The sequence below is a fragment of the Barbus barbus genome (genome assembly GCF_936440315.1).
Source record: "Barbus barbus genome assembly, chromosome: 32".
NCBI classification, from domain to species: Eukaryota; Metazoa; Chordata; class Actinopteri; order Cypriniformes; family Cyprinidae; genus Barbus; species Barbus barbus.
In genome coordinates this window covers 7,096,346-7,124,305 of record NC_136760.1, presented here as the reverse complement: position 1 = coordinate 7,124,305, position 27,960 = coordinate 7,096,346, and the positions used below count along the sequence as shown (strand labels likewise).

General features: G+C 36.9%; 1 protein-coding gene across 2 annotated transcripts; it reads left to right on the top strand.

Moving 5' to 3' along the window:
* Positions 1-91: 91 nt before the first annotated feature.
* LOC306851950 (delphilin) lies at positions 92-27,910 on the top strand (the record flags this gene model as incomplete). 2 transcript variants are annotated; one of them, XM_079388490.1, is made up of 23 exons in its annotated part: positions 92-176; positions 840-1,093; positions 2,533-2,865; positions 2,945-3,099; positions 9,612-9,881; positions 12,896-12,981; positions 13,774-13,843; positions 15,026-15,319; positions 16,949-17,100; positions 17,181-17,306; positions 18,361-18,443; positions 18,542-18,686; positions 19,690-20,003; positions 20,440-21,213; positions 21,304-21,391; positions 22,615-22,872; positions 23,061-23,257; positions 23,348-23,503; positions 23,636-23,722; positions 24,068-24,197; positions 24,630-24,748; positions 24,847-25,011; positions 25,093-27,910. In XM_079388490.1, the coding sequence occupies 23 exons, from the start codon at positions 92-94 to the stop codon at positions 25,162-25,164; spliced, it is 4,413 nt and encodes a 1,470-aa protein (XP_079244616.1). In that variant the 3' UTR covers positions 25,165-27,910. The 2 variants fall into 2 exon arrangements, with proteins under 2 accessions (XP_079244616.1, XP_079244617.1); XM_079388491.1 differs by lacking the exons at positions 92-176; positions 840-1,093; positions 2,533-2,865; positions 2,945-3,099 and having other exon boundaries at positions 9,601-9,881; positions 22,795-22,872.
* Between the last annotated feature and the right edge of the window lie 50 nt (positions 27,911-27,960).

The following is a 27,960-nucleotide window of genomic DNA, read 5'->3' as shown; positions in this document are numbered from 1 at the left end:
GCAGTGCAGTAAGAGGATCTCGTACAGCTTGGAAGACGTGGACCAGGCGTTTTGCTCTCCGAGTTTTTGATACCTGTTGAATTACGACAAAATGAAGAAATTCCTCCAGAATAAGAAAGGGAGATACTCCTTACGGCAGAACAAGTCAGGTCCTCGATATCCACCCAAAGATATTTGTAAGTGTTTAGCGTTCAAGAATTTATTTGTAGGATGATGACGATGATTTGCAGCAGCACATTTAAAGTCCGTTAAGGTGTGTATGGAGGCTAATGTTTTGATGAATGAACTTCTGTCAATTTACAGGCTCAGGCTTTGCATGGACAGCCCACAAACACAATATTTTACCAGCCATTTAATTGGGAATGTTGATGTGTGAATGTTCTGGTTTTACTAGAAAGGACTTGCTATGCTACAAACGTGAGTCTCATGCTGCTGATGCTGTGTTCAGGCACATCTGTGCTCTGATATTGGATGATTTGGGAGCCTCTGTTCCTTTTTCAATGAGGTCAATGTTACTGGGAGGTCTAATGTGTCAGCTGAGACTCTGTATTTAGTGAAGGTTGTATGGCTCCCTTTATGTGAGACTGCATTACTTTTCAGGATAGGCAAAATCTAACTTAACTTGACATATTTTAGCATCTAGGTGTATATATTTTAGGTGCTTGATATATTTTAGTGTCTGTTCAAGCATGTGATGTCCAGCAAATTCCATTTTTCTCAGGAGGCTTGATCATTTTGCTGTGTGTATGTAGGTCTTGTTTATAACTGGCTGATTAAACATTTGAGCCTAGTTGCTCATTAGAGACCACATACCCTCTTATTTGCCATCTTTCTTACAGTCCTCACCATGCCAGCGTCCAACCAGGGCTGGCCAGAGGAGTTTGGCTTTCAGATAGGGGGGAATGGGCCCAGCTACATCCTGACTGTGGAGGAGGGAAGCAGTGCTCATCTGTCTGGACTGCAACCTGGAGACCAGGTCTTGGAGATCGAGGGCCAGAACGTTTCCGGTCTTAGTGCTCAAGAGGTCATTGCCCTTGCCCAATCACAACGAAACATCCCACCCAGTATTGGAGTAGTTTCACGCATCCAGCAGGTGGGTCAATGACATGACACTCACATTGTCTGAATGTATTCATTTATTCATTGTAACATCAGGGTTATTATCATTAACTAAAAATATTTTGGTTAATTAAAATAAAACTAGATGAAAACAAAATAAAATTAAATGAAATTAAAGTGAAACCTGAGAAAATAAAAGCTAATTTTAAAAAATCTAAATGTCAATCCGAACTATAATATACAATTTATATATACATTTATTTAAATACACCTATTTTATGAAAAAACAATTTTTTGAGGGCATAAGGTGATATAATGATATCAATAAAGATTTTTTTTTTTAAAAAGCCTAATTAAAATAATGAAATTCTTAAAACAATTCACACACACATACATATATTTATATATTTTATATTTCTTTTTCTTTCTTTTCTTTTTCTTTTTCTTTTTTTTTACAAAGCAAGGTTAGTTCAGGTTGTAAAATGCACTAAAGTTACGAACTAGAAATAAATGAAAAGTACAACTGAACTGAACTGAATTAAAACTAAAATAAAACTAAAACTAAAAATAAATTAAGCCTAAATAGTAATATTAAAACATCTAAAAAAATGACAAAATCACAAAGCAAAATGACTAAAAATCTACCTACAATTAAAATGAAACCTGGGAAAATAAAAACTCATTTAAAAAAAAAACACAAAATGTCAATAAAAACTATAATATAACAATTCATACATACATTGATTTAAATACACCTGTTCTATGAAAAAAAATATATTTTTGAGGGCATAAAGTGATATGATATCAATGAAAATCATTAAAAAAATTAAATTCCTAAAAAACAATACACACGCACACACACACACGTTGGTTTTTGTGGTTTATGGGGACTCTCCATAGGCGTAATGGTTTTTATACTGAACAAACTGTGTGTGCTATTGCCCTACACCTAAACTTAGCCCTCACAGGAGACTTTGTGCATTTTTAGATTTTCAAAAAAAACACCATTTAGTATGTTTTTTAAGCCTTTTGAATTACGGGGACATAGGCAGTGTCCTCATAAACCACCTTCATATTGTAATACCTCTGTCATACCCATGTCATTATACAAATTTGTGTCCTCATAAACCACATAAACATGCACACACACACACACATATAAATGTGTGTTATATATAGGTTAGTTCAGACTGTAACCCAACTAACCTTAGTTCAAAGTTAGTTCTGTAAAATGGCATGATGTGTGACTCTCCAAAAATCTAAATGTTATTCATGAATTAATAATTCAACATAAATATATATATAAAATCATTCTCTTGAAAATGTACCAGTACTTCCCTTGAAAGATATATAAAAATCTATTTATAAAAGTTTTTTAAAAAACCTTCAGAAACCAACATGAATACAAACTATTAGTTCAGTTCTGTCTATTACAATATTTACAATCTGTTGCATTTCGATAACTGTCTACAGATGGATATCACTCCAGGCCCTGATGGTCGCTTCGGTTTCACTATCGTGGGAGATTGCCCCCTGCTGGTGGAGGATTGCTCCCCCTGCTCCCCAGCGGGTCGTAGTGGTCTCAGAGCTGGAGATTATGTCATGGAGGTGAATGGGATCCCAGTGAAGCACCATGAGATGGCAGCCGCTTTGATAAAGGCCTCTCAGGGGCGCACGCTGCGTCTTGGGGTGCTGTGCATGGGCAGTCGCCAGAAACGCAGCAGCGGGAGTCTAGAGGGCTCTCATAAAGACACATATGGTATGCGTCAGGACCGCAAATACAAGGCTCTGGAGTTTAATAGGAGGGTGAGTTTATCTGGCAGACTTATGTTTTTTCAATTTATCAAATGAAAGAGGTGCCAAATCAGAATCATTCCTGTTTCAGGTTGATGAGATTTTGAGGAATGAACCAGAGGTGAAAGAGAAACTGTTTGCTGTACTGAAACAGTTTGCTACTGAGAGAAAAGTGGACTGGCTTGCTTCCGTTCTTCCTGACATCTTGACAACTGAAGAACAGCAACAGCTCATCTCAAACATCAGGTACCATGACAACCTCATCTGCCACCTACAGCGCTCATTAATTTTTAACCTCCATCTCAGGGCCACTCTGACCCAGATGTTTTCAGCTACTGTATTTAGTCATACAGAACAGTTTGAAGGCCACCAGAGGGCATCGGTTTAATTTAGGTTTTGCTGAATATATGAATAGAATTTTAGTATTGTACATTCTTTGATGTTCTGGAAGGTGACACTATGATGCACATATTTGCAGTAAACATAAACACGCTTTCATTACTATGTGTTTGGTATAGAAGTGTGGCCAGTGTAGCTTTTAGTATAAACTGGTATGACCTAATAAGGCCACTGATAGATGTGTCTCCATCTGGTGCTGCTATGTAAACTGATAATCTTCAATCCCTCTGATGTGTGCTGTAACAGTTAATAGTGAAATTTCTTTTCCAGTCCAGCCTATGCCTTAATGCCAACTGGGTCACTGGCACTAGACAGAGAATTCTAGTGTTGATCCATTTGTCTGCTTCTCTTTGGGCACTGTCAAGCTGTGAAACATTTTTTTAGGATTGTTTGATAAATTGTTCAAAACAACAGCATTTATTTAAAATAGAAATATTTTGTAACACTATAAATTGTTTACTCACTATAATATATGATGAATTTAATGCACTTTTGTTGAATAAAAGTATTAACGGTAACACTTTAGCATAGGGAACTTATTTAGTGTAGTTGACTATTAGCATGCCTGTTATTAACATATTGACTGTTTTTTAGTACTTATAAATCACATATTCTGCATGACTGCATCCCTAATCCTACCCAGTAGCTAAACTTAACAATTACCTTACTAACTATTAATAAGCAGCAAATTAGGAGTTTATTGAGGCTAAAGTTGTAGTTAGTGGTTTGTTAATGGTGAGAATTGGACCTTAAAATAAAGTGTGACCAAAAAAACTTTTGAATTGCAGTTATTAAAAAAATATTATTATAATAGGTTTTGTCTGATGAAGGTGTTTAATGCACAAGAGAAATATACTGTATGTTACATGTTCACTTGAATTTTGCAAGGCAGCTTTCCTCAGTTTATCAGAGAAAGAACATCATTAAGGTTATATATAGTGTTCAATATTGTGTTTGCTAAATGGAGACAAGCTATTCCCTCCGCGCAGTAAGTGTTGTTCCCTTGTATTATGAGATAATAACCTTTGTCACTGTATAATCCTCTTTAGAGAGATATCTGGTGAAGGGTGGTGAACGGGGATGTCACCATGTGTTCAGCAGCGTGGGGATCTTAAGTTCCTGGGATGTACTTTGCAATCCTAAATATGCTGTAGTTGGACTAGAATATAAGAATATGACACTTGGAACTTGTCGAAGGAAATTAACCACATTGAACTGTTGGTACTTAGTATAGTCAATCTTTTTTGATCTAGTACATTTGAATCTTATCTAGGACAGATTTGAAGCCGGTCTGGGTAGATTCAGTTTGTATTAGCCTACTGGGACATTAGCCAGTTTCCAATTCAATTGAGATATGCTCTTTTAGTTGGCACTAAAGATGTATCTGGGCACAATCATCATCATTTCTAGAAATCCTTTATTTAGGTTACATGGCAAGCCATGGCTGTTCAGTTGAAGATGTGACGGTCTATTTTGCCATCTTAGAGAAGTAATCACAAGTTTGTTGTTCTTATTCATTATTCATCAAGAAACTGAATGCTGTAGAGAGAAAAATATTTCAAACAAAATTTTAAAACGACACACTAACGTTCAAAAGTTTGGGGTCTGTTTTTTTTTATTTTTAATGTTTAAGATTTTTAAAATGTTTTTGAAGTTTCTTATGCTCACCAAAGTAGCACTTAAAACCATAATATTGTGAAATATTGTTATAATTTAAAATAACTGTTTTATTTTTGAATATTTTTAAAACGTATTTTATTCCTGTGATGGTAAAGCTGAATTTCAGTGTCAGTGTCACCTGATCCTTCTGAAATCACTCTAATATGCCGGTTTGGTGCTAACATTTCTATTGTCAACATTGAAAACAGTTTTGCTGAAATATTATTATAATTTGTGAAATCTTTTGTAACATTGATTTGAATGATTTTACTGTCACTTTTTATTAATTTAGAGCATCCTTACTGATTAAAAGTGGGGTTTTTTTTTTATTTCTTCAAATTTTTGAACGGTGGTGTAAGCCTAATGCAATTTTCCTGTACATTTAATATACAAATATACAGGTGCATCTCAAAAAATTTGAATATCATGAAAAGGTAAAAAAATTTTTTGTAACTTATTTCAAAATGAAACTTTCATATATTCTAGATTCATTACATGCTAAGTAAAACATTTCAAAAGTTTTTTTTTTGTTTTAATTTTGATGGTTAGAGCTTACAGTAAAATACAGTATCTCAAAATATTAGAATATTTACATTTGAGTTTCATTAAATGACCATCTCTACAGTATAAATTCCAGGTATCTTTTGTTCTTTGAAACCACAATAATGGAGAAGACTGCTGACTTTGCAATGGTCCAGTAGACAATCATTGACCCCCTCCACAAAGAGGGTAAGTCACAGAGGGTCATTACTGAAAGGGATGGCTGTTTACAGAGTGCTGTATCAAAGCATATTAAATGCAAAGTTGACTGGAAGGAAGAAATTGGGTAGGAAAAGCCGCACAAGCAACAGGGATGACCGCAAGCTTGAGAATACTGTTAAGCAAAGCCGATTCAAACACTTGTGAGAGCTTCACAAGGAGTGGACTGAAGCTGGAGTCAGTGCATCAAGAGTCACCACGCTCAGACGTCTTCAGGAAAAAGGCTACCAAGCCACTTCTGAACCAGAGACAACGTCAGAAGCGTCTTACCTGGGCTACGGAGAAAAAGAACTGGACTGTTGCTCAGTGGTCCAAAGTCCTTTTTTCAGATAAAAGTCAATTTTGCATTTCATTTAGAAATCAAGGTCTGGAGTCTGGAGGAAGACTGGAGAGGCACAGAATCCAAGCTGCTTGAAGTCCAGTGTGAAGTTTCCACAGTCAGAGATGATTTGGGGTGCCGTGACGTCTGCTGGTGTTTGTCCATTGTGTTTTATCAAGTCCAAAGTCAGTGCAGCCGTCTCCAAGGAGATTTTGGAGCACTTTATGCTTCCTTCTACTGACAAGCTTTATAGAGATGCTGATTTCCTTTTCCAGCAGGACTTTAGCACCTGCCCACAGTGCCAAAACCACTTCCAAGTGGTTTGCTGACCATGATATTACTGTGCTTGATTGGCCAGCCAACTCGCCTGACCTGAACACCATAGAGAATCTATGGGGTATTGTCAAGGGGAAGATAAGTAACATCCGACCAAACAATACAGACGAGCTGAAGGAGCAACCTAGGCAACCTAGGCTTCAATAACGCTTCAGCAGTGCCACAGGCTGACCTCCATGCCATGCCGCACTGAAGCAGTAATTCGTGCAAAAGGAGCCCCAACCAAGTATTGAGTGCATAATTAAACCTACTTTGGAGATCTTGAACATTTCTGTTTTGTAAATCTTTTTTTGATTGATCTTTGAGAAAATATTCTAAATTTTTGATACTGAATTTTTCATTTTCCTAAGCTGTAAGTCGTAACCATCAGAATTAAAACAAAAAAACTCTTGCAATATTTCAGTTTGTTTGCAATGAACCTAGAATATAAGAAGGTTTGCTTTTTTGAATTAAATTGCAAAAAATAAAGACCTTTTCCATGATATTCTATTTTTTTTTTAGATGCACCTGTATATATTTACAGCATAAAGTAGTTTGTATCCTATAACCTGTCCTGCCCAATTAAACACATGAAATAACATCACTGGTTTCATTTAATTCTCACTATATAAATTAATCAGCCTTGTCTCACTATATTAGGTGGGTGTCTCAGTTTCTGCCAACACATAATCTCACTCTTTGTGAATCTCATGGATTTTCTGCTCATTATTCGGGGCTGATCTTCTGCAGGTCAGTGTGAGAGGCAGCGGTCTCTGGACAGTTGTAGTCAATGGCTCTTGATGGCTCAGAGGCTGTTAAATTACATACCAGCGTAAATTACGTAGCAGACTGTTTGTGTTCATTGCTGCTAAATCAGGCATGTTGTGTCAGTTAGACAATGATGTTTTAGAGATAAACATCTGTTCAAAATTTGGGAGTCAGTAGGATTTTAAAAATGTTTTTGAGTCTTATATGCTCACAAAGGTTGCATTTATTTCTCAAAAATGAAGTAAAACCACTATTATTGTGAAATATTATTACAATTTAAAATAACTATTTTAAACCATTTTAAAATGTAATTTATTCCTGTGCTGGCAAAGCTGAATTTTCAGCTGCATTAATCTAGTTTTAACATGATATTTCAGTTAAACAATCAATTAAACAATTAAGTTGTTTTAATAATAATAATAAAACTTACTAATCCTAAGCTTTTGAATGTTAGATTCCATGGCGTATTTCTTTTTTTGGCTTATCTTCACTAGTTTGGTGATTCATATTTTTCCTTTTTTTCTGTCCACATGCAAATAAAGAGCTATATAAATAATTTTGAATTAAATATTACGGTGAACTAGAAAATAATTAATAATAACTTGTTTTGCAATGGTACAGCCCGAAGTCTGTAATTAAAATATCAAAACAGAGAAACTCATATGAACCCTTACTCAATTTCCCATTCAAGAGTTTTTTAGTTTGTTTTTTTTTCTCAAAAACAAATAGGCAAAGCATGGTACCATCTGACCTCCTCAAATGAATTTCACATTACAAATGCAAATATAGTCTGGCAATGGTAGTTCCATCCACATTTTCTGAAAAGCACAATAAATGTTAATGTGCTGTGGTGTATGCTGTCATTTATAATACTGGCAGTAGCTCTAGATAAGCTAAGGTTTGTACTCTAGTGGCCTCTTAGGGCGCTTAATTCTTTATTTTATTCTTGTCTGCTGTCTGGAACTGCTACCATTAATGCAGCGTTTGGCCACTCAGTTAAGTCACTGTGTCTTATTATAGAGGCACAGACAGTGTCTCTGTCTGTGCCTCTAAAATAATGTGAACCCGAGGCAACTCTGCACTCTAGAATTGTCTAATGGTGTGGTCTTGTCAATACTGTCATCCAGGCAATGGGGAGAGAAAAATAATATTGTGAAACGGTATAATTTTAAATCATATTTCCAGGTTACGATCATATAGTATCTGTGTGCTGGGTGTTTGTGTCCTTCAGAATGTTAGAGACTGAAATCAAGAAACAAATGTGTATGTTTTACTTACTTTTGGGATAGTTCACCCAAAAACGATATTTGTGTCATTGTTTACTCAGCCTTGTGTCTTTCCAAACCTATATTTAAAAAAAATGTCTCTTGTGTTTGATACGGTGAGTAAATGATGACAGAAAAGCACTGAAGATAGTCCCCTTTCTGTGCCTATCTTTAGTATTAAAATAATGTCTGATCTATGGAAAAGAAAATTAGTTACTTTCAGTTTGTGTTCATAATCCATTAGCCTGATTACAGTCTGTCAGTGACAATAAGAGACTTACAAATATCAGGAGAATTAATGCCGTAACTCAGAAAATTAATGTGCTTTTTATTTGATAAACACATAGAATTATTTTAAATGCTAATGTTGGTACATCACCTTCAGAGTACAAAGCAGACAGAATTGCGTTGACGTTACACTTGTCGAGGTTACTAAGGTTACATTTGCTGAGGTTTTTCAACTGGGGTCTTTTTCTGGTTCCCTGGTGGGCGGCATAACAGGCTTTTCCATATCTGCCAACGTTGCATAAATGTGACAAACATGGCCTTATTTCTATTCATAATCCCATAAAGGTGAAGCTATCAGAGTTAAAATTATATTTGTCTCTTCTCTGCCAAATGTTCTCTCAAATGTTTTTGTCTAGCCATTTTTCCCACTTCAGATCTCACTGAATTCATTATGCGCTGGATCTTTTCAATTATATTTTGCTTGTCATGCTACAAGTTTTGATTTTGCTCTGTTGCATATGAGATTTGATGCTGTTCCCAGAGAGCATGGAACATCAGGAACAGGAAAAAGAGAATGAGGAAAGAGAGCGGGAGAGAGTGAGTGAAAGAGAGAGAGAGGCGGTAGTGTGATGTACTCCCACACCTTTGCTATTGCTGGATTCTGGTATCTGTACCAGAGCTTCTGGAGTGGGAGTTTCAGATGGAGACAGCACTCAGAGAGGCTGCTACATGTTGGAGTTCCTCACAGCTTCCATGAAATATCGGGATTGCCTTCATTACTTGGCTTTCTTTGAGTTTTTTGTTTTTTTATCTCTGCCATCCTTTCCTGTTTTCATGGATTTTGAAGTCTCACAGTGATCCTGAATGAACGCAGTGGACTCGAGATCTGAAGCTCCTTCACTTTGGGTCGTGATAGAAACCATTAGACTGGCAAACTGACTGGCTGAGCTGAACTAGCAATCTTTAAAAAGTCTTTATGATAATGTCTCCTCGTAGCTGATTTAGACCTTTTTTCTCTGTTGCCTTGCTGTGACCATGTTTGCCAGGATCTTCATTCCCAAGAAGCATCGGCAGCGCTTTGACGAGGCCGTTTCTCAGAGTATCCTCAACCGCAATTGCCGTAGCAAGAGCCTGGGTGAGCCCCAAAACAGGCTCCGCCGAAGCCGAAGTCAAGACCACCATGAGCGTCCGCAAGGCTCGAAACGGGCCAGTTCTGTGCCCAGAGATATCGGTGATGACCTGGCCCAACCTGAGCGTGGCCTTAGGAAGAGCACCACCATGATTCCCAGCCACAGTGTCACTGGAGCCAACCAGAGGTACCTCCATGTCCTATTATTTATGATAAAATTAGATTTTTTAATCTTCCATACTGGTTTGAAAGGACAATTTTATCCCAAAACACGGCAGGTAGCTTCCTCAAATGCTTAGAACACTGTGATATGTGGGAGACTTTGTGTGTGGGTGGGTGAGAGAAGCACTATTGAGTTGTGTTTGTTTCTGTGCCTCATGCTTTCCCTACTTACACACACACACACACACTCATGCATGTACTGTCCACATCACAAGCATTTTTTCATATTGTGATCTACTAATTGGTTGTTTTAGAATTCAGAATATATAATCAGCTTATATTTTAATCATTAAAATCATGACTTAACCTAAAAGGAAGATTGGCATCATATCATATTCAAGCCATGAAGCTTCTTATCAGAATTTGAGCCAGAACAGAAGCAGATCCTCTTGTCGTCTGGTTTAAATTAGTATTGCTTTCTATATGATGTCATTACAATCTATAAATGTTTTTTATTTGTGAATTGAAAGTGATATCTAAAATATTACCAGAGAAGTATCACCCAGAGTGTTTAGGTTATTAAATATTACAGTAAGAGTGGATATGATGTAGATATGATACCCTGTAGACTGTATTCCTCATCTCATAAGCTGCTGCTCTTCAATAAGTAATGCTTCCTTGGCTCAGTACTTATGTAATCTCCATTCAGAGTTTTTATGTCTTTGTTTATCTGTCATCTCCTTTCTAATCCGCCATCAGTCTTTGGTTTAGCGGCCCTCCTTATATAAAATGGCACTGCGACAAGAAGCAAATGTTTCTACTGCTTTCCCTTGTCTGTTTACTCAACGGTTCCAGTGTCGCCTTGAGGTGTTGCCACAGCAACCACTAAGGCTAACTATACACTAATGATATGTCATAGGTTTTCTCTAAGAAGCAGGGAAATCTTAAATCCTCTTAAATGGCTCTTTGAGTGGTCCTTCAGTATACTTGTTTGGTTTAGGAGGAATCATAAGTTGGGATAAATGAATATTTGGATGTTCGGCCTTTGAAATGCATTGGTCATATAGTGTAAAAATATAGGATCATATTTTATTCATTGAGGAGAGGTGTACTATTATTGTTTACATATTTTTTGACTGGTGCATTATAAAACTCTTGAAATATCCCATAAAGGCTTATTGGAAGGACTTGGTGAGCCATTTCAAAGGACATGAATATATCAGAGACTCGGGCCACTAGCAACCAACCAGGACACTCTAGAAATGCCCTAACAACGATTTAGTACACCATAGGAACTGCTCTTTTGACTTAAGCCATTAAACAACCACTTAGCAACCACCCAGAACACCCTAGAAACTGCAAAGCAACACCATGACAACTGTTTTGACCTGGGTCAGTAGGTAACCACTAGGGGTGAAACGGTTCAAGTTACTCACAGTTTGATTTGTATCACGGTTTTAGAGTCATCGTTTCAGTACGGTTTGGTATGTGCTTGTTTAGGTAAAAGGACTATTCTGTCAAATAAAAATAAAGAAAATAAGAACAAATAATCTAATTACAAGCAACAGCACAAATAAATATAATAGCGCAAAGATACAAAATTATTTTCAGGATTTTTTTTAGGTAGGTCTAGCATTAGTTTTTAGATACAGAAATTGAATAAAATAATCAAATGTAAAATAAAATTGCATATTTGTCTGTATAAATTAAAGATGAATCCTTATTAAGTTACACAAGCTATTCGGTCAAGAGCAGTGAGTGATTTGTCTTTTGTTTTTTGATTAACATTAAAAAGTGCTGTCACTTTAAGACAATGCACAGATCCTATACACTGAAACTGTACTTTCAACCAATTTTGTCTGCTGCTAGGATACTTACCAAGATGGGCATGTTGACATAATTTTTGTGTGAATTTGTCCATTTAAGCACACAACTTTAAAACGAACTCAATATTTGGGCATTCTGAAACATGGGTTCACACACTTTGGATGAGCGCACACAGATCTTCTCACTGCACGTGAGTTCTCCTTCGTGTCTTCTGGCTCTTTAATATTTAAACTGCCAAGATTTAAATGAGTTTAGATAGCAACGCGTGCTGTTCTGGTCTCACCTGGTCTCACCTTTAAGCACACGGGTGTTGACGGCATAAATGGCTGTTCAACTTCGAGCATACAGCACTCACATTGAACAAAGAGCGACTGGTTTGTCCACGTTTTTTTTCATTGCAGTTGTTGTAATGTATTGGGAAGCCAGAATGCATATCCATCGACAACCATGCATTAGCTGGACCCTGTCTGTTTTATGTTATTATTATTATAATTATTATTATTATTTAAATATTTATTTTTGGCATTTTTGCCTTTATTATGATAGGACAGATCAGAAGTGACAGGAAGGAAAGTGAAGGGGGGGGGGGGGGGGGGGGCACTGTATGTCAGTGTGCTAACAAGTATTATTTTAAACAAACCATATTACAAATGCGTTGTCAGATTTAAGTTTTAAATCTAAACCGCAAGATCATACCAATCTAAAATCTAAATAAAATTTAACCGCATTGCAAGTGCGTGCCGAACCGTGGGTGGAGAACAGTACGGTTTGATTTTTTACCAAGAACCGCTACACTTCTACTAGCAGCTGCCTAGAACACCCCAGCAAAGCCCTACAGCAGCAACCACCCAGAACAAACTGCAAAGTAACACCATGACAACTTTTTAACCTGGGCCACTATGTAAACACCCCAGCAAAGCCCTAGCAACCACCGAGAACACCCTAGAAACTGCAATGCAACACCTTGGCAACTGCTATTTTGATATGGGCCAGTAAGCAACCACACAGAACATTTTAGCTACATGCAAAAAATCACTCAGAACACCTTAGCAGTAGCATAGATTACACGGTGGCAGTAAGTTTTGTGCAGACAAGTCATTTGCGTAAAGAAAAAATCTTAAAAAAAACATGAGTATTGAATATTATATGAGTATTTAACATACCTACAGTCAGTCAGTACAGTGAGTAATGCCTCTCTTGCTTCCTCTGCAGAACCATCCGTGTGTACAGGGGTAAGAAGAGTTTTGGGTTTACTCTGAGAGGTCATGCTCCTGTGTGGATCGACTCAGTAATGCCAGGTGCGTATGAATGATCGTGACGTCTACCCATAAGCACTTGCAACCATTCATTATTAATCAGAGTGAAAAAAACACTGACTCTCAGGTGAGTCAGGCTTTTCTTTTAATCTGAGGGTTTCTGATCTGACCCAGAATTATATATCCTGCCACCTAGCATACAGATGAATTTTTACCGTCATATTTTTGCCACCAGCCATTGATCAAGTAAAGATGCTTTTCTTACCTAAATCACCATCTTCCAGGACACGGCTGTGTTTTGTTACTCAGAATTTGTGCTACGTTGAGGATCATATCGCTGTGAAAAGGCACATGAAAAGCACAGCTGGTGTCAGTGGTTTGTTTTTAAGGGGAATGGAGTGTTTTTTTTTGGTACATTGTGAAAAAGGAAGGAGTGGGCTGTTGTACTAATGAGCAAGCTTTGGGTACATTTGTATTGAAGACTGCACGATTGTACGTTCTGAGTGGAGAGAGGGCGGTAAGTGTGTCTATATGACGATATTCGCCCACTGCAGGCCTGTGCTGAGGCTAATTAACACTGACTCAGCCGCCCGTGTGAGGCAGCTTATAAAAACAAGTAGGAGTCTAGCATCATGATGAAAAAACAGATTACATTCCCTTTCAGACTTACGATGTAGTAACTTGTGGTGTTTTAATTACAACCGATCACAAAGGACAGCAATACCACACATCGACACGGTTCACTGAAAGATTTTCTGTTGCTTTGGGTGTATTATTCACCGCAAGTGTCTGAGGTTTCATTCTCAGTCCCAAACCCATGTTTTCCTATTACAGGTAGTCCAGCCGAGGCATGTGGTCTTAAACCAGGAGACCGCATATTGTTCCTCAATGGCCTAGACATGAGGTGTGTTTATTTTTGTTATGCTGTGATGATGCTTTAAAAGTTGCATATCAGTGAAGTCATATTACAATAGATACTGTGGTAAACATATCTAGAATACACAATTAATGAGAATACACAATTAATGTTTTTTTAAATAATTGTGTGAAAAAGTGATTTTTTTTAGAAATATGTAACCAAGTTAACCTAATGTGTAGCAATTTCACCTAACCTAAACATTTTATTTGCACTACCATTCAAAAGCTTGGGGTCATACGATTTTTTAAGTTTTAAGTCAGCTTTTATTCAGTAAGAACACATTGAAATGATCAACAGTGACAGTAATAACATTTATCTTTTTTTTTTAAATTATATTTAAAAAGAAAATATTATATTAAAATGTATTATATATTATTATTATATATTATTATATAATTAATTTAAATATTTCACAATATTAAATTTTTTCCTGTATTTTTGATTAAATAAATGCAGCCTTGGTGAACATAAGAGACTTCTTTCAAAAACAATAAAAATCCTACTGACCCTAAACTTTTGAATTACAGTGTGACTGCTTGCAAGTAGATTGAACTCAAATGTCACTTAAATAGTGTTTTAACTAAATAATTTCAATTGATTTGGCTTAAACACAAGTTAAACATTACTGAGGCTATGGGGTTTTCAGCTTCCAGCATACTTTATGTGCTACTGGATGGGAAGATTTTTTATTTATTTATTCATATGTATTTTTCAATTAGTTGTGTTTTATTTGGGAAAGACCTAAAAGTGACTTTTTAGTACTTTTTTGTGCCTGTTCTATGATGATTTGACGTGAGTTATTATGAGAGTTGACAATGTGGTGATGAGTTCAAATGGTAATTAGGATGGAAGCAAGCTTTTTTTAGTTTCACTATATTTATATAATGCATTTATAATATTTTGCTACTCCTTTGTTTGTTTAGGCCTAAATGTAAATCAGTTGCCTGCGGCCAACGATTTCGCTTTCTTGGCTGCGTAGTTAATCTCAAGAGCACAGCAATTTACTTCATACCGCCTCCGGGGAACTGACAAGCATAGAATTATGTCAATACAAAATTTCCACCAACTGTACATTTATTTATAAGTGTTATTTAAGAGAACATGCTATTTGAACCCCATTTTGTCCTATATTATATTACACATGAATTCTATTCTATGTACATTTAGGAACTGCTCTCATGAGAAGGTGGTGTCCATGCTGCAGGGCAGTGGTGCCATGCCCTCTCTAGTGGTGGAAGAGGGCCCTATAGATTATCCGCTCTCGGATTCAGAGCCGGAGGAGACCCCCACCATCCCGCGCTCGCGCTCCCCGGCCCTCAGCTCCCTGCAGTGGGTGGCCGAGATCCTGCCTCCCAGCATCCGCGTGCACGGCCGTACCTTCAGCCAACAACTTGAACACCTCCTCACCCTGCAAGAAAGATATACCATTTGCAAAGCTCTGGAGACCTTCTTCCAGCACAGGTCAGGTCAAAATTCATCATGGCTGAGTGGGAGCAGACACATGACTTAGTGTTATATTACTTGAGGTTGGCAGCACTGAGATTAAATACTGTCTTATCAAAACAAAAATGCATTGTGTATGTTGCTCCAAGCATGCTTGTGATTAGTGATTAGATTTGGTGGTCTGATTTGATTGGGTCTCAACTTTAACTGTAACAACATACACAAAGTACATATGCAGGTCAAGAGTTTGGAATAATTCAGTTATATAATTTATATAGAGATTCTTTTAATATGTTGTTGAATGCTCTTTTGCTCGCGAAGGCTGCATTTATTTGATGTAAAATATATATATACTGTATATGGCATCAATGAATATTTAGCATTCATCATCAGTCAGTCTTCAGTGTTTTGCTGCTCCAGAAACATTTCTTCCTATAACAGTTTTTGCTGCTTAATATTTTTGTGTAAGAAGTGATACACTACCATTCAAAAGTTTAGGGTAAATAAGAATAAAAAAAAGAAAGCAATACTTTTAGGCCACAAGGAAAATGTTTAAATTGATCAAAAGTGACAGTAAAGACATTTATACAGTTACAAATAATTTCTATAATCTTCAAATAAATGCTGTTCTTTTCATCTTTCTATTCATCAAAGAATCTTGAAAAAATGGATCATGATTTCCACAAAAATATTAAGCAGCAAAACTGTTTTTGGTAATAATAAGAATCATTGTCGATAATTGAGTACCAATAATAATAATTAAACACCAAAATCAGCATATTAGAATAATTTCTGAAGGATCGTGTGACACTGAAGACTGAAGTAATGTGGCTGCTGAAAATTCAGCTTTGTCATCACATTACATTTGAAAATATATTCAAATAGAAAATAGTTATGTTAAATTGTGAAGATATTTCACAATATTACAATTTTTCTGTATTTTTAATCAAATGAATGCAACCTTGGTGAGCATAAGAGACATATTTCAAAAGCATTAAAACATTGTTATTATTCCAAAGTGTATTTCTTTTCATTAAAGATATACAGTCAGGTCAAGTGAGAAATAACTGAAATAACAAGTGGGAGGCACATATGCAAACTGTTGTAATTCCTACACCGTTCACCTGATTTGGATGTAAATACCCTCAAATTAAAGCTGACAGTCTGCAGTTAAAGCACATCTTGTTCGTTTCATTTGAAATCCATTGTGGTGGTGTATAGAGCCAAAAATGTTAGAATTGTGTCGATGTCCCAATATTTATGGACCTGACTATAATTGTATTTTATAGTCATGACTTAAGTGACCAATACAGTGTTTAACAAAACATACAAGTTAGAAATGTGTTAGCCAATTATAGGCAACAGAGGCAATTTCACACATATAGACTGTAACCATCTTGCCATATGATTACAAATATCATAGGATACTGTTCCCACAGCAAGGGATTTTCTGTCGCTTGGCAGCAGCAAGGCAAATGTGAAAAGCATTCAAAAATAGCTTCAGCCTCGAGCATAAATAGATACTCACAATCAAGAACAATCTGTGGGTTTTTCCAAATTTAATAAATAATACTCACTGGTGCGACTGCTTGCTGAGAGAGCAGCTCAGTTATTTCTAAAATGGCTCCCTCTGTTGCATGTAAACAGGAATGTGGACACACTCATTGTAGATGTGTTTCCTGTGCTGGACACTCCAGCCAAGCAGCTGATTTGGCAGTTCATTTACCAACTGCTGACCTACGAGGAACAGGAACACTGCAAGAGCAAGATCGCCCGCTTCCTGGGCTTCAAGAGTGCAGGTTAGCTGTGGGTTTGCTATGTGAATGTCAGTGGTTTTCTGTCCTGATTGCATTCTGACTGTGCATATTTATTACTTCAGAACTAGAGATAGGTCCAGAAACCCACAGACGGAGCAGCTCCATGCGAGTGTCAGGTACCTCTCACAAAAACACTGTGAGAGAGAGAAGCTCAGACGACTGCATTATTGGCACTCACCTGGGAATGGGTATGACATTTTCCCCCATCAGTGTTTTGGATTTAGACTAAAAAGCAGGGTCCAAAATGAACTTTTTCCACACTGAACATATAAATACATGAAAATTGTATAATATGATGTAATATAATATAATATACATTTTCATTTAATATATTTATATATATACTATAAACTTAGAATAGATTTAAAATAGATTTTTTTATATTTTTGCATTTGCTTGATCAAAAACAGTAAAAATCATAATATTGAGAAATATGATTACAATATAACTCATTTATATTTTAATAAATCTTTTAAAAGTTATTAATTCTTGTTATGGCAAATATGCATTTTTAACAGCCATTTCTCTAGTCTTCAGTGTCACATAGAAATTATTGTAATATACTGATATTTTGTGATCATTTTAGTGATTGTTTTTTTTTTGGGATTCTTTGGACGATAGAAAGTTCAAAAGAATGTTTAATTTGAAATTACCTTTATGTTCATTTTAAAAAAATAATTTCAAAAATCTTTTGTAACATTATAAATATCTTTATTGTCACTTTTGGATAATTTAATGCATCTTAACGTTAGTGTAATATAAATATGTATTATAATATAATATAATGTAATGCAATATAATATAATATATATATATATATATATATATATAATATATTTATTTATTTTACTTGCCAAAATCAATTTGTTACTTTTATTTGATGCTTCATACTTGTTAATTTTGGATCCTTCTCGTAGAACTGATATAGGTCAATAAGTTCATACGGAATACTGTTTATGCCATGCATTCCTCCATTGTAACACTGTTTCAGATAGCCATGCCATTCTGTCACTCTTTGGGGTAAACAAGCAGTCAGAACTGTTCTCAGTCATGTTTATAATTCACCAGCATCTATTAGGCTAAAGCTATAAACTGCTTGCAATCACTGTGCGCCTCACAGCCAGCTGCCGCCCAGACCCGCTGCTGAAGCTGACTGCCCTCAGTCTCTTTTTAGCTCCTGAAGGGCAGGCAGCTTTCTGTGCACATGCTCTGTTTCTGGACCGCACTCTCTCTGTGTCTCAGGAACATTCACTGACCCTGTGACTCCAGAGGAAAGACAGTGTGGGGATGGGACTTCCTTCCCAGAGTCCCCAGATCTCAGTCACGTGGGTACCATTTACTGCTCATCCGCAATTCATTGCACTCTCATCACTGCTATTATGAAATCATGCATAGTCTCATCTAACCATGCCCCCACCCGTAGATGTCAGGAGTGTACACGGAGCTTGAGAACATGTTTCCCGGGAAGAGCAACCAGTCTCTCCAGAGTCACTCCTCACCCAGGGCTGTCGGCATGGGCCACGCTGAGAACAATACAAACACTCAGTCTTTCACACACAGTAACGCAGGTATTCTGAGCTTATTCTGACATCCACAATTGACCCATGGTGTCTCCAAAAGAAAAAAAAAAAGGCTGTGCGGGACCTGTGTAACAATTTGACACTAAATGTGCTTGCTTATGTAGATAATTTAAGATATACAATAAAACAGGGGTTTTCAAACTGGGGTCCAGGGAGCTACACTAACTGAAGATATTAATTAAATCTGTTTTATACATAATTTTGACAACACTTTATAATAAGGTTCCATTTATTAACATTAGTTCACTACATTACATGACCAATGAAAAATACTACATTTATTAATCTTAGTTACAGCAAAATCTAAATAAAAAATCTGTTAACATTAGTTAATGAACCTAAGCTGACATGAACTAACTAGTTGTATTTTTATTAACTAACATTAAAAAGATGAATAAATACTGTAATATATGTATGTTTCATTGCTAGTTAATGTTAGGTAATGTGTTAACTAACACTGTATAGTTAAGCGTTACCATAATTTCTTTAACATTATTACTGTTATTAACTGTAATTATATTATTATTATTACTACTTATTTATTTATATATTGACAATAATAGCTTTTAAGAGTAAGAAATAAAAAGAAATCGAATTTGGATATAAGTTGACAGAAAAAAAATATTTGGATAAATATTTATTGTGCAAATGATTATACAAAAAATGTATTAAATTGTGAATGTTTCTCTTTAGATTTGGATGATAATTTAAAGTTTAATAGTGGGTGTACTCTCCAATTAAATTTTAATATTTTACAAATAATATTGAAATGGTTTGTTTTGCAATGACAATATAAAAGCCAATTATTTTTATGGCCTTACAAGTAGGGCCATGGCATCAACAAGTTTGAAAATCTCTAGTTTAATGTATTAGCATGTTATAGTTCTTTATCTTGACCAATTGAAAACTTTTTAGAACATTTAGAATAATAGTCTCTGATAAGTATTCCTATATAGCACAAATGTTCCTCATGATTTTGTTCATTTTGCAGGGAACCGTAAGTCAGGCCTCTCTATTTCATGGACTGAATCCTTTCCTGGCCCTCAGTTTGAGCCTTACCAGCAGACTGTTCCTTCTCCAGACAGTGTGGACTCTAATCCTTATGTCAGTTTAGACAGCCCCCCTGTTTCCCCTCTGCCTTCTGATGAACCCAGTCCTCTGCCCCAGCGCAGGAAGCTCTTCACCTTCTCACGTCCACCTCGCAGCCGAGACACTGACAAGTTCCTGGATGCTCTGAGCGAGCAGTTGGGACACCGTGTCAATATCGTAGATGACTTTAAGGGAGGGGAGAATGACTATGAGGAGGTTTGTGTCAGACACAGAAAGAGGTTACTTTATCCTATTAAATATCACAAAAAATATAATAAAATATTCACACAACTTTTAAATGTGTTGTATCCATATGTTTTCCAAATCTCTTGTCCTCTAAGGTCACATTGTTTATTTTATTTTATTTTATTTTTTCTTCCATCATTTTTCAAAACCTCTTGTCCTATGCAAGGTCAAATGTATTTATTTATTTATTTAATTTTGTTGATCTATAAATTCTTTAAATGCTTCCCATATGTGAGGTCGCATTTATTTATTTATTTACTTATTTATTTATTTAATATTTACCATCTCTCCAGTCTTTAAACAGATATGTAACATTTTATTTTATTTTTTAGGAAGAGCATTAGGTACATTTTTGGTACAAAATACTGTTGTTTTTTAAAATCATAATTGTTTTTGACACTGGCAGATGAGTTTCCAGGATGACCAGGAAGTGAACATGCTGCCTCATGAGTTAAGCAGTGCCAGCAGTGAAGACCACAGCAGCAGCGATGACTCCACCTCAGTCTCCTACTCCTCAGGCTCTGACCACATCCCTCCTCCCCCTCAGAGTCCTCCGCCTCCGCCACCTCCCATCCAGTTCACCGACCCGCCCTCACCCCTTCCCCTCACCCCAGAGCACTTGCCCCAGCCTCCCCCAGCCTTCCAGCACCACCCCATCATAGCTCCGCCCCCACCTCCACCTCGCCCCTTCCTCACTAACCGCCCCTTATTTCACAAGGTGCTCCCCACCAATAAGGAGCTCAGGGTCCAGCACACCCATATCCGACGCTTCTCTCCCCAGCCCAGCGCTCCACCCGTGCTCCAGCTGCACCAACCGAAGGCTCACCCCATCTTACAGTCATCCCCGCGCACCTCCCCTCAACTCCCACACACAACCACACAGCACACTCACCTACGACATCCCACCCAGTCCATCTACCAGAGCCAGCAGACCTCTGCTCACAGAACCTCCCCTAACCTGACCAAACAAAAGAGCCTCCATTCCCAGCCTTCCCAACAAAGTTATGATGGTACGCTCTCAACCAAGGTTCCCCCACCACCGCCACCTCCTTTACCCCCACCTTGTGATCCTCCACCTTTGCCCAAAGCCAGCCCGAAAGCCTCTGACAACAACCACATGAGCGTGAAGAGACTGCGCTGGGAGCAGGTGGAGAACTCTGAAGGAACTATCTGGGGACAGGTTGGTTAGTGATACATAACAAGCACAGTGTGTATCAGAACCGTGTTGAAGTGATGAGATGTTATTAAGTACAGATGATCTGTTTTGTAGCTTGGAGATGATCCTGATTATCATAAACTCAGTGACATGGTCAAGTACCTGGATCTGGATCTGTACTTCGGCACACAGAGGAATTCCAGTAAGTTCTCTATTTTATTATAGCTGCTTCAGTGTAGTATTGCATGTATACATCATCCCCTTTTCATACAGTGCTGTGAAAGAGTGCTTTTTGCCCTGTCTGATTTTCTGTTTTTACACTAAATGTCTTTAGATCATCAACCAATACTAGGAATTTTAAATCAAAACCCTTTATGAACAAAAAAACATATATCTTTCATATAAGTAAATGCTTCCTGTATTTATTTTCCGAATATAAGAAATTAATTGTCATTATTTAATGCAATGTTACTTTATATTTATTATATATTTATTTATTAATGTATTTGTTTATTTTGTAATTTATTAAAATAATATAATTTATTACACTACCGTTCAAAAGTTTGGTGGTAAGATTTTTATTTTTTTTTAAATGTTTTTGAAAAAGTCTCTTTTTAAATTAACTAAATTTAAAAGAACTCTTTTCTATTTTAATATGTTATTTAATCCTGTGATGGCCAAGCTGAAATTTCACACCTTCAGAAATCATTCTAATGTGCTGATTTGGTGCTCAAATTTTTTTGTTATTATTAAAAATGTATAAAACAGTGGTGTTTCTTAATATATTTCTTTGTAACATTACACATATCTTTACTTTCAGCTTTTATTTAATGCATCCTTGCTGAAAAAATTGTATATTAGTATAATAATTAGTATAATAAGTATTCATTTCTTAAATAAAAATGGATAACACTTTAGTATAGGGACCAATTCTTACTATTAACTACTTGCTTATTAGCATGCCTAACATATAGGCTGTTTATTAGTACTTATAAAGCATATTCTCCATAACTATATTCCACATCCCTAACCCTACCCAATATCTAAACTTAACAACCTTACTAATTGTTAATAAGCAGCAAATTAGGAGCTTACTGAGGCAAAAGTCATATTTAATGGTTTGTTAATAGCGAGAATTTGACCTTAAAATAAAGTGTGACCAAAAAGTCAGACCCCAAACTTTAAATGGTAGTATACTGTATTTTTTTATATATATATATATATATATATATATATATATATATATGTATGCAATGACATATCATTGGAACTAGAAATCCAGACGGAGGCAAAGACTTTTAGGGACATTTGACATTTATCTCAACATTGTCTGTATATTGCTGTCTTCATCCACATGTGGCATCCGCTTGTTATTTTAATGGTGAAAATGAACGCAATTACCTTGTCTATTTTTGTACTTTTCAGCTCATCTCTCATGGAGAGCGACTGTATGTCTGTCTCCAATCCCATCATTCTCATCCAGTTATTGGCATCTTTCAGCCTCTTTTCAGTCTCATAACCCTCCATACAGTTTATTGTCTCCACTACTGGTGCGAGGAGAGCTCATCCTTACACTGTTATTAAATGTGTCAGTCTCTCTTCCAGAGCCCACTTTCTTGCCCGAGAACTTTAAAAAGAAAGACGTGGTCGAGATTCTCTCCCATAAAAAGGCCTACAACGCCTGTGAGTATGAGTAGGGTTGGGTTGAAGTGCTCTGGGTTGAGTCAGGTTTGTCGTCTTGTGTGACGTAGATGTGTAGGAGTAGGTTAAAGAGGTGCTGTAGGTATTTGGTGCTGTAGCAACTGTGTGGGAATTTTCCTAATGAGAAGGTTAAGAATCCATGTCTCATCACATCTGGCTGCCCTATTCAGCTATCCTCATAGCGCATCTGAAGCTGTCCCCGAAGGAGCTGCGAGAAATCCTCATGACCTTGAGCACTGAGCGTCTGGAACCTGCACACATTAAACAACTGTTGCTTTACGCTCCTGATGACGAGGAGGTCAAACAGTTTCAGCATTACAACCAGGACCCCGCCAAACTTAGTGAGCCGGACCAATTTGTCCTACAGGTGCTGCTTTACTTGAGTTCCAGCTGTTTTATCAGAGTTCTGTTATAATTCATGTAAATATTAATGGATTCTTGTGGGCTTGTTCTACAGATGCTACTAGTTCCTGAGTATAAAACCAGACTGAGGAGTCTTCTATTTAAGACCACTGTGCAGGAGAAAACAGAAGAAATGAGAGGCGCATATGAATGCATATACAAAGCATCATTAGAGCTTAAAAACAGCAAGAGGTTGGCCAAGATCCTGGAGGTAAAACACTTAATTCAGCAGATATGACTGAATTATAAATACTATATCCTTTAGAAATCTTCTGCAGAGGAGTTGGTGTTTTTAAATATTTGCTCATTATTCTTACGGTATGTACACTTTTTGTGGTTTTAGTTTGTTTTAGCAATGGGGAATTATCTGAATAATGGTCAACCCAAGACGAATAAAACAACAGGATTCAAAATTAATTTTCTTACTGAGGTATGTGTGCAATAATTACACACAAAACATTGCAATGTTTTGGTAACACTTCAGTATAGAGACCAATTCTCACTATTAACTAGTTGCTTATTGGCATGCCTATTATTAAAGCATATATTCTGCATGACCATATTCTACATCCTTAATCCTAACCAATACCTAAACTCAACAACAACCTTACTAACTCTTAATAAGCAGCAAATTAGGAGTTTATTGAGGCAAAAGTCATACTTAATGGTCTGTTAATAGTGAGAACTGGACCTTAAAATAAAGTGTGACCAATGTATTTATTAAACGCTCATAATTTTTATGTTTCTCCTAATAATGGATTAAAATACTCCTCAGCTGAACACAACAAAAACAGTTGATGGAAAATCGACTTTCCTCCATATTCTTGCCAAATCATTATGCCAACACTTCCCAGAACTCCTCGATTTCTCCAGGGACCTCATAACAGTGCCACTAGCTGCCAAAGGTAAGGTATCAGAACAACTTCCTGTTAGATATTTGTATATACACCTCTGTTCAGAAGTTTGGGGACGGTAAGAATAAATAAAATGAGTCACTTATGCACACCAAGGCTGCATTTAGTTGATCAAAAAATACAGTAAAACAATAATATTGTGTAATATTCTAAAGAAACATTTCTTACTATTATCAATGTTGAAAAAAATTGTGCAACGATGCTTAATATTTTTGTGAAAACCACAGTACATTTTTTCAGGATTGTTTAAAGAATTATAACATTATAAATGTCATTATTGTTACTTTTGATCAAATTACTGACCTCAAACATTAAATTTTTTGCTGTTGGTTTAAATAGGAACGCAGACATACAATTTGCACCTATGTCAATTCAATGTATTGATGAATGATTGATGTTCCTGTATTTTCACTGTAAATGCAGTCAATCAGAGGACCGTTACTGCTGAGCTCAGTGACCTTCACTCCACCATCCAGGACATAAGAACCACCTGTGTGAAAATCCCAGCTACTGCAGAGGATCGCTTCGCATTGGTTATGAGTGTATCCACCAGTCTACAGCCTTTTTTGAATGAGTTTGATATCCTGTGAGAATATATGTATGTTGAACTTCCGTTATCAGCCCTTAACTCTGATATTAGAGCTTTCTGGAAAACTGTCATCCAGCTGTGCAGTCCCTAGACTCCTTGCAGCAAAGAGCAATGGATGAGTTTCATAAAGTGGCCTCCTACTTTGGAGAAGACAGTAAGGCCACGACCACAGAAACCTTCTTTGGCATCTTCGCTGAATTTATCTCCAAATTTGAGGTGAGTTTCTTAAATGCTGCCATTTTCACAGATGTAGTTACACTAAAGCTATGAAGTAAGAGCCGATTTTGTATTCAACAGAGAGCACTGAGTGAGACACAAGGAACAGAAAACCCCAGAAGCCCCCGAATAGCCTCGCCGCTGGCATGGTGAAACCAGCAGCATCTGCTGTTTCTAACCCAGAATGCCCATGTGCCAATAAAAACAGGGAACTTGATAGCGTCAAGGGAAATTAACCTTACTTTAAACGTCTTAGATGAATTAAAAATATCTTTAGAATAAAAATATATATTTTATACAAAACTTCAGTGTGTTTACTGAGAAAGTATATTAATATAGCCTAATATTAATAATTTTGTTTTGATATTTCCAGCTGCTAGAGAATGTAACAGGAACATGCACACTTCAGGTGAAGAGGATTGATGGTATTTTTGATGGTATATTTTGGTACCGAGGTGAATGTATGTTTTCACAATGAACTTACTCATCCTCAAGCCAAATGTATTTCAACACACATACAAAAAAATTTCAGATGAGTTTTAAATTCTTCACAGTATTAGTGTTTTATTGTTGTACTCCGTTGTGATACGCCGATACTATAGCAGAACAAGAGTGCACCCTTCATAAGTGAAGATAAAACTGTTTTCCAAATCAATGATGAATTGATCTGTGATTTTATCCCACATGAGAATCTGTGGTAGGTTTTATATCACGAAGTTGGTTTTCAACTATGAAAAGATGCAAATGCTTCACATTATTAAATGGCAGAAGGGTCCACATATCATCTGTGTTCTTTTAAAATGAGTATGTAGCTTGTTGGGACTTTTTTTAGGTACTATTGTTTAAGATAACCCAATGCATTTCTTCCTGACATCCTCTGTTCTTGAACAAATGCATGATCTTCCTTATTGCCTGTTTTTGTCATTTTTGTGTATTTTTCTAAGTTTCTTGTCAGAATCAATCAACGAGGGGAAAACCTACAATTTGCATTTGCATGTAGCAGAGTATTTCTATTTACAGTCAGGTCCATAAATATTGGGACATCGACACAATTCTAACATTTTTGGCTCTATACACCACCACAGTGGATTTCAAATGAGACGAACAAGATGTGCTTTAACTGCAGACTGTCAGCTTTAATTTGAGGGTATTTACATCCAAATCAGGTGAACGGTGTAGGAATTACAACAGTTTGCATATGTGCCTCCCACTTGTTAAGGGACCAAAAGTAATGGGACAATTGGCTTCTCAGCTGTTCCATGGCTAGGTGTGTGTTATTCCCTCATTATCCCAATTACAGTGAGCAGATAAAAGGTCCAGGGGTTCATTTCAAGTGTGCTATTTGCATTTGGAATCTGTTGCTGTCAACTGTCAAGATGAGATCCAAAGAGCTGTCACTATCAGTGAAGCAAGCCATCATTAGGCTGAAAAAACAAAACAAACCCATCAGAGAGATAGCAAAAACATTAGGCGTGGCCAAAACAACTGTTTGGAACATTCTTAAAAAGAAGGAACACAGCGGTGAGCTCAGCAACACCAAAAGACCCGGAAGACCACGGAAAACAACTGTGGTGGATGACCGAAGAATTCTTTCCCTGGTGAAGAAAACACCCTTCACAACAGTTGGCCAGATCAAGAACACTCTCCAGGAGGTAGGTGTATGTGTGTCAAAGTCAACAATCAAGAGAAGACTTCACCAGAGTGAATACAGAGGGTTCATCACAAGATGTAAACCATTGGTGAGCCTCAAAAACAGGAAGGCCAGATTAGAGTTTGCCAAACGACATCTAAAAAATCCTTCACAGTTCTGGAACAACATCCTATGGACAGATGAGACCAAGATCAACTTGTACCAGAGTGATGGGAAGAGAAGAGTATGGAGAAGGAAAGGAACTGCTCATGATCCTAAGCATACCACCTCATCAGTGAAGCATGGTGGTGGTAGTGTCATGGCGTGGGCATGTATGGCTGCCAGTGGAACTGGTTCTCTTGTATTTATTGATGATGTGACTGCTGACAAAAGCAGCAGGATGAATTCTGAAGTGTTTCGGGCAATATTATCTGCTCATATTCAGCCAAATGCTTCAGAACTCACTGGACGGCGCTTCACAGTGCAGATGGACAATGACCCAAAGCATACTGCAAAAGCAACCAAAGAGTTTTTGAAGGGAAAGAAGTGGACTGTTATGCAATGGCCAAGTCAATCACCTGACCTGAATCCGATTGAGCATGCATTTCACTTGCTGAAGACAAAACGGAAGGGAAAATGCCCCAAGAACAAGCAGGAACTGAAGACGGTTGCAGTAGAGGCCTGGCAGAGCATCACCAGGGATGAAACCCAGCGTCTGGTGATGTCTATGCGTTCCAGACTTCAGGCTGTAATTGACTGCAAAGGATTTGCAACCAAGTATTAAAAAGTGAAAGTTTGATTTATGATTATTATTCTGTCCCATTACTTTTGGTCCCTTAACAAGTGGGAGGCACATATGCAAACTGTTGTAATTCCTACACCGTTCACCTGATTTGGATGTAAATACCCTCAAATTAAAGCTGACAGTCTGCAGTTAAAGCACATCTTGTTCGTTTAATTTGAAATCCATTGTGGTGGTGTATAGAGCCAAAAATGTTAGAATTGTGTCGATGTCCCAATATTTATGGACCTGACTGTATGTAATGTATTCCTGTTTTGATTGTTTCTGTATCGATTTGTTATATTGAATATGTTTTACCAAATTAATTAGTTGTAAATTAATATTTGTGTACAAATTGTTGGCGTGACTAACCTAGTGTTTTCCTGAGCAGTTCTATATCGGCTTCAATAACGAAGGGCCACATATTGCTGCGTTTTAATCAATGTCTAATTCGTTTTGCCTGAATAAATACGCTTTTGCGGAAGTTTAATCTCTGTGGAGTTATTTTGTACTGTAACTATCCACTTATAGAGGTCTT